Genomic DNA, 7,695 nt, shown 5'->3' with positions numbered 1-7,695 from the left:
GGGGGGGGGACTAGGGAAACAGGTCTCAGTAAATGTAAGAATAATGCTGTTCTCCAAGGAGGATGATACACGTGAAAACAGGGGCTGTAGAAATGCAGGGTGCTTTGTAGAGAGCAAGGCATTGTGAAGGAGAGAAGTATAATTATGTTCTCCAAACGTGTGGTGTGGGTAGAAACAGAGCTATGTAAATGCCATACACTTTCCAGGATTTGAGTCGTTGTCAAGGAGATAGACGAGATGGAGAGAATCATAGGCAGAAGCATTGATTTATAGAGCTGTGGTCTACCCAAAACATGGGTGTAGAAATGCAGCATAATATCTGGAACATGAGCTACACCTGCAGAGAACTGTAATTCACAGGTTATCTCGGCTCACTGATACTTCACTCAGCCGTCACTTGGTGCTCGGTCGTGAGGTGAAAGATAAAATAAGGACAAATTCGGAAGAAAGAAAAAAGGCGAAAAAGTGAGATTTCGCGGGCGAGTCATTTATTCGCAGTCACGTGCGTTGCTTCCACTTTTCCTCCATTTCTTTCCCAACTACACCGACAACAACTACGCCATAAGATGGCATACCGCAACCTTCGCAGCTATCCTAGCGACGGCTCTAGCGCTAGATGGCCTAGAGATCAAGCCAATGTTCTTGTTGACCCTCCTGTCGACTTCCTAGCAAGTCTGGAGCGCTTTTTCCGTAACATCTATACCAGGAGCCGAACGGTAGCTATGACGGACACTGACCATTCTATACATAGACCGCCAGTACACCTTCAGCGATATGCCTCAGGGCTATGCTGTCTTCAACCATACCCGCAACGACCAGACCACTAGAGCCCACGACACGCACATCTATGGCCACAAGGAGGGCCACTACGTCTCGGCCAGAGAATTTGGTCCCCACTTCTGTTGTCTTGCGAGAGTTATGGCTGGTATCTGCACTTGCAAGAAGTGTAGATCAGGCCGTCGTAGGGCCAAAGCTGCTGCTGCTGCGGCCACCAGAGCACGTAACCCACGCCCTCTACCTCCTACTCATACGCTCTTCTGGTAACTAAAGTTCCTCCACAACGAGGTAAGCTATATACTATGTGTACTTTACTAGAAGGATGAATACTGATATGTTGCATAGTAAATACCACACTACAACGATAGGCGAGCTATATACTCGGCCTCGGGCGACGAACTGCGGGGTAGAGCCTTACGGGCGGGCACCTCTGACCACGATTGGCAGGTAGATAGGCCAAGAATACGATACGGAACGAATGCTGGGACCTCATTACACCTATCCGTACCTCTACTGTGACATCTACTCCTCTAAAGCTTACCCTGTACGTTGCTATATCATACCGCAGCACGTTATTATGGACGGCTCTTTTGACGACGAGTCTTGGACCCTTATTGATCGTACAACCACCAGGATATCCTCTACGCCAACATCTCGGGAGCGTAAGATCAAGCCCTGGGATCTTGCACCACCCAAGACATACATCTTCGAGAACGCGAACATCGTCAATACCATCGACGGTTCTATCCGAAGAAAAAGCTCACTTTGTATGAGCGACGGCAAAATCAAATGGATCAAAGCTACATCCGCAACGACCGCTTCCGAGTCCACCGCCATCAAAATCGACGCAACGAGCAAATATCTCGTCCCAGGTTTAATTGATTCTCACGTCCACATCACAGCTGTACCGGGTACCGCAGACCTCGCAAAAGTATTCGGGAGTGAATTCGCAGTCTCCGCTTTTCGTCAACCGTATGTGTGCCAACAGATGTTGAGTAGAGGCTTCACTACAGTACGCGACTGCGGGGGCGCAACACTGGCTCTCAAAGAAGCAATCGCCGATGGCGTGTTCCCTGGTCCTCGGCTCTTTATTGCTGGAAAGGCATTGTCTCAGACGGGTGGACATGGCGATTCTCGTGGTCCTCATGATCATCCGACTTGTTGTGGTGGAGTGACGAATAGTATTGGTCTTATCTGCGATGGTGTGGACGAGTGTATCAAAGGAGTCCGCGAGAACTTGAGAACCGGAAGTGATTTCATCAAGATTATGGGAGGTGGTGGTGTTGCGAGTCCGACTGATGCGCTGGAGAATGTGCAGTTCACTTCCGAAGAGATCAAGGCTATTACTACTGTGGCAGGTCAAGCAGATAAATGGGTGACTACGCATGCATACACGCCCAAGGCCATTCAACACGCTATCAGAAATGGCGTCAGAGGCATCGAGCATGGCAACTTTATCGACAAGGAAACTGCCAAGTTGATGGCAACTCATGATATCTTTCTGACGCCAACATTGATCACATATTCTGAGATGGCTTCTCCGGATTGGACTGGTTTCCTACCACCAGAGTCAGCGGCAAAGAACGAGACTGTTTTGAAGAAAGGTCTACAGTCTCTTCAGCTTGCCACCGACGCTGGAGTCACCGTCTGCTACGGCACCGACCTGCTAGGCCCCTTGACCGCAGCACAAACAAAGGAATTTGCATTGCGAAGCCAGGTCTTGACTCCGCTACAAGTACTCCAGAGCGCTACAATCAATCCTGCTAGAATGCTGCGACACGAAAAGTTGCTCGGGCAACTGGCGCCTGGATTCTTGGCTGATATGCTGATCTTGAATGAGAATCCCTTGGAAGACATGACGTTGTTTGATAAGCCTGATAAGCATTTGCTTGCTGTGGTCAAAGAAGGACGAGTCTTTGTCAGTCGATGGTCGGGATTATCAGAGGATACGACTTCTGCTACACCGCTGATTGAGTAGACGGTGTGGTTGCATGGAATAGTCACTATCAGAGATCCAGTGATTAAGTATTGGGATCACCCATTCCAGCACACAACAGCGCGATTTGTGAGGTGCGAGTGGCAGCCATAGGAGATTGTCAGTAGAGACTAGAAGGGCCATCTGAGTTTACTCATGTGCAACAGTAGTGTCGACTCACTACAAGATCGATTCGAGCGAGTGTAGTCAGTGGTCATCCTTCATATTTTAGTCTTATGGATAGGGCGGCAAATTATAAGATTTGCAAGGCGAGCGAAAGTGTCTTACCCTGATCCGCAGGTCGAGTATTGGACCAGCCTCTGCGTAGATCAGGGACGAAAGTATGTTCCGGCTTGGGGTTTGCCTTCTGCCTTCTGCATGACTCTGTACCACCGAAACTGACTCGCTGGATCAAGCAAGACTGCAGATGTGCTTTAGCTTGATGGTCAATTGACGCATGTTGCTTTGGATGAACCAATCTTGAGCGCATGTCGATGGCAAGATGGTGTAGTACGATTCGGTGTTTACACCTGAACAAGTTTGGAGAAGCATCTAAGGGTCGTAGACAATTTCTAGTCGCAAGGCCTCCGCAATCTCAATGGTCATTGTTGAGATTCATATGTGGGATATCCACAAAAAGGTCAACAGGTTTGAGGCTCATGCTGCTGCTGCACAAGGGCAAGATCTTCGAAGGGACGATGAAGAGCATGCCCATCACCGCACGAGCCATATAGTGACTGTCACGACTCGAGGAACGACAGAAGGAACCCTGCTTCCGTGGCAGTGACTGTTAGCACATGGTCGAAGTCTCAATCCGAGAACACTGTCTTCGTCGCTAGTCAAATGACCCATGAGTCCGTCCTTGTCCGCTATTGTTGTTGCAAAAAGCATCGTGAATCAACAGTGCTGACGCGACGCGCGAAGTTCTTGAAGCCTCGGAAAGAGGCACATTTGAGCTGTGACCAGGCCCCCAACCAAGCCACTCTGTCACCACACACCCCCAGTATTGCCGGAGGATTTTGGCAAGCAATGGACACGACTCACATCAGGGCAAATGGCAAGGCACGCGCCTGGAGAAATGCACAATGGCTCGTGAGTCGTTTGGCGGCTTCGGGACATTTGCCTTCTGCCATGAACGGGAAATGAACAAGGCCAGAAGCGCGTGTCTTGATTGGTGTTCGTACGTGACCTGCAGGCGCCTCCAACTCCATCCCGCCTCGCCGCTTTCTCTGGACCTTCTCGACAAGCAGAAGACTTTTTCTTGCCTACTCTGTTTTCAGCTTCTGTACGTGTCCCAATTGTCTCGGCCGAGTCAACTGTCTGTCAAATGAGAAGACACCGCCATCAGGAACGCGGGCTTGCCGTGCCGCAGTCTCTCGAAACACGCTTCTTGACACCATGTTTGATGATTGTGATCGCTACTCATGACCTGCAGATCCGTGTCCGTCAACTGTCCCTTGTCCAATATCACGCGAGGTGACCACAGCTTCCGACACACGCGGCAATGAACCGCACGATGGCCATTGGAGCCTGCCGTCTTTCAATTGTTGTCGGTCACAGTCAGTACGGGGCCGTGATGGGACTTCATCATTCTGGGCCCAAGACATGGAGTCTACAACAAGCAATTGTCGGATATTGGCTCGTCATTCTTACCCCTCTCTTCCCCAGGTCGTTTCATTTATGTGAATCCACGCTCAGATATTACAACACTATAAATTGGCATTTGGCCTAATACATGTCACCAGCCAAGCTGTAGAAGCTTATTGTTTATGGGCTCCCCATAATTGGACTGTCTACAGACAAGCATAGACGTCAAAGCTGAACCTTCGGCGGCATTTGTTTGCGGTTGATGAAATTTGCTGACGACCGAACGAGCATGCAGGTCGTAAAGGTGGTCGTTGCTTCGGCAAGGTACCAACCTTAAGCCTTACTCGCACTGTTGGCTCGAGCACACCGCTGAGTAGGCGGGGTCGCAGATCATGGTCAATCAGTTCAAGGTTGCTGTTCCGGGTAGGTGCAAAATCAGTACGGTGACTAAATCCTTCGTCCTACAGATCAGGCCGACCTACTGGAACGGCAGATTAAGTAGGAGAGATGGGACCCATCATGCCTACGTGCTCCTTTTCCTCGCCGACCGTTCAATAATGTACCTGGGTGATCATTCCGGCAACGCTCTCTTGTAACTATCAGACGGCGCTGACAGACCAGCCGCGTACCCTGGCACATTCGATCTCGATTCTGGGTGGTCCTACTGCTTACTGAGTGCCGATACATCCTTCTTTTCATCGCACCAATACCTTCCTTGAAGTGCTGAATGTCCTCAAATACAACGCTACCAGTCATGGTCAAAGAAATATCCATCGACCCCTCGACAGGGCACTACCCCTCGCCATACAGCCTGTCGCCTCTCGGTTCGGTACTCAAGAAGGGACTTATGGCACCAGGTCTACTTGGATTACTATCTGTCATCACAACACTCGGCCTCCTGGGCTTCATCGTCTATCGATTCTCAACATGGAGGCGACACTACAAAACATATGTCGGCTATAACCAATACGTCGTACTTTGTATGAATTTGTTGATCGCCGACTTCATACAAGCTGTGTCCTTTCTCTTCTCGTTCCACTGGATCAGAAAAGATGGCATCTTTGCACCCTCATCGGCCTGCTTCGCACAAGGCTTCCTTCTCAACATTGGCGACTTGACGTCTGGCTTCTTCGTCATGGCTATTGCCTTTCATACATTCTATACTGCAGTCAAGGGTCGTCGTATCGGCCACGTCGGGTTCATTGCGTCAGTACTTTCTGTTTGGGCTTTTGCCATGATCCTGAGCATCATCGGTCCAATCCAATACAAGGACAAATACTTTGTTCGTGCGGGCGCCTGGTGTTGGGCTGGACAGCAGTACCAAACGGATCGACTCGCTTTGCACTACCTCTGGATTTTCATTGTTCAATTCGGAACGATCATCGTCTACCTCTTTGTCCTCATTCGACTGCGAGCAGCTGTAGCGGCTGTGGTACCATCGGTCAGAGTGCAGTCATCCAGCTATGCCAAAGTCGACCGAGCAGCCAAGATGATGGTTCTCTACCCTTTGGCTTACATCGTCCTCACGCTTCCTCTGTCAGCCGGCCGCATGTGGAGCATGGCACACCACGAAAAGAGTCTACCCGACTCCTATCAATGCGTAGCCGGCGCTCTTCTCGCTAGCTGTGGCTGGGTAGACACCCTCCTCTATACTCTGACACGCAAGGCCCTGATTAACGGCGGCGACTCGAACCGCCGCGTCCGCTTCAACAACGCAAAGAGCAGCCGCTCCGATCCCTCCACCAACGATCCCAATGGTGGCTCCATCCTCCAAACCCGCACCGTCACCGTCAGCGCCGGACAAGTGTACGCACTCGACACCATCGACGAAGAGTCGCGCGGACGTTCACAAAACAAACACGCATACAAGAAGAGTTTTACAGAAAGATTGGCACATTCGCCTACGGGTAGCTTGGACCCTATAATCACTGGACATCATTTAGGCGTGGGAGCGGATAAAGTGGGCACGGAGGTTCAAGTGACATCTGCAGCTATCGACACATCCAGCGAGGATGGCGGGTCGAGAGTTTCGAGTTTCGATGACGGAAAACCACCACATGCGCGATGATCTTGACGTGTGCACTTTGATGGCCTTCATTTCTGACTTTTCCTTTGTTCTATATTTGTTTCTTTACTCATCCTTTTGTATATACTGTACCAGAGATACCATTCCTTGCCTGATATGATCAGCTCTTACTTGTTGGAACAAAATTCCCCTCCCTCGTTCTTGCTTGCACGTCTATCAGATATTGACCTGATTTTCCTACTCGAGCTTAGTTACATCTTGCTCGCTCGGCTTAGATTGCGCCTTCCCTACGTCCTCTTGAATCAGCTCCTAGCCATCATGACACTCCGCTGTTTCTTGGACGGACACATACGTGACGATGAATAAGCCAGACGACCGACCGCGCAAGTGAAAAGTCATAAACTCTCACACCAATCATCAAGAAATACTCATCAAGTCACTCAATCTATCAAACACACATCAGACAAACTTCGTCGAAAAATTGCAAAAAGCAAACAACAGCCAGGGTGCTACCCAAAACAATGCTTAAAAACACACATGACTATACTACACCATCACTTTACATTCGATCATCTTCGGCTCGAGTGTAGAAAGTAGTCTACATATCCTTGAGCCTTGTTATGAGAGTCACTTACGATGAGATATAAAATCGGTGGCAAGAAACCGAAAAAAACATGTTTTTAAAAGTGATTACTGGAGAAAATGATTATACATTTTGGACAGCTGAGGAAGATTTGGGATGTTGGTGGATGTGAAAAGTGTAAAACAAAGATATCTTCATTTCCACGAGACTGTGATAGTGCACAACTTTGTATAATCAGTACTGATGTATGCTGGATCAGATCTGCATGGTTCATCAGTCATTAGAGAAAGTGATGCCGCCGTGGTCGTCAGAAGAAATTTTGGAGATGTTAAAACTGTTGTCGAGGTCTTCACCCTGTCTCAGCATCACGTGCTCAAGAAGAGACTGTCCGATTTGTTGGTAACAATCAGCCATCTCAGAACACATTGACATTGACCAAAGTGATCACTAGGACAGTCGGGACTGATAAAAAAGATAATTAGTTGAACGTAAAAAGAGACATTTTCATTTCTAAGCTTCCACCGCACAAAAGACTAAGTAAAAGTATCAAATGCGCAAACGAAGAGCTATAGCTCGCAGACAACAATAAGGAAAGCGAATGCTTAAGTGTTTTATAGTCGTACGTCCGACCTCCCTCCATGCGATTAGCATGGTCGAGAGGATTGGAGCGTTGTTGTCCTGCTTCCTTCCCACATAACTTCATCCTAGATCAAGTCTACCCAGCCGCGTCCAAAATCGTGAGAGGGT

General features: G+C 49.0%; 3 protein-coding genes across 3 annotated transcripts; all 3 read left to right on the top strand.

Annotated features, from left to right (window-relative positions):
• Positions 1 to 566: 566 nt before the first annotated feature.
• AUEXF2481DRAFT_9651 (uncharacterized protein) lies at positions 567 to 1,044 on the top strand (the record flags this gene model as incomplete). The annotated part of the gene is made up of 2 exons (XM_013483234.1): positions 567 to 690; positions 752 to 1,044. 2 exons carry the CDS (start codon positions 567 to 569, stop codon positions 1,042 to 1,044), a joined length of 417 nt encoding a protein of 138 aa, XP_013338688.1.
• Positions 913 to 2,880, top strand: AUEXF2481DRAFT_606561 (uncharacterized protein). Its single transcript, XM_013483233.1, has 2 exons — positions 913 to 1,065; positions 1,123 to 2,880. The coding sequence occupies exon 2, from the start codon at positions 1,256 to 1,258 to the stop codon at positions 2,753 to 2,755; it is 1,500 nt and encodes a 499-aa protein (XP_013338687.1). The 5' UTR covers positions 913 to 1,065; positions 1,123 to 1,255; the 3' UTR covers positions 2,756 to 2,880.
• A 2,249-nt stretch (positions 2,881 to 5,129) lies between these two features.
• Positions 5,130 to 6,020, top strand: AUEXF2481DRAFT_57199 (uncharacterized protein; the record flags this gene model as incomplete). The annotated part of the gene is made up of 1 exon (XM_013483232.1): positions 5,130 to 6,020. A coding segment is annotated over one exon (891 nt), but the record flags the coding sequence as incomplete, so codon positions are not given.
• Positions 6,021 to 7,695: the final 1,675 nt, after the last annotated feature.

Source organism: Aureobasidium subglaciale, assembly GCF_000721755.1.
Source record: "Aureobasidium subglaciale EXF-2481 unplaced genomic scaffold scaffold_50, whole genome shotgun sequence".
NCBI classification, from domain to species: domain Eukaryota; kingdom Fungi; phylum Ascomycota; class Dothideomycetes; order Dothideales; family Saccotheciaceae; genus Aureobasidium; species Aureobasidium subglaciale.
Note: the sequence above shows the minus strand (reverse complement) of the source record. Positions and strands in the feature narration are given on the sequence as shown.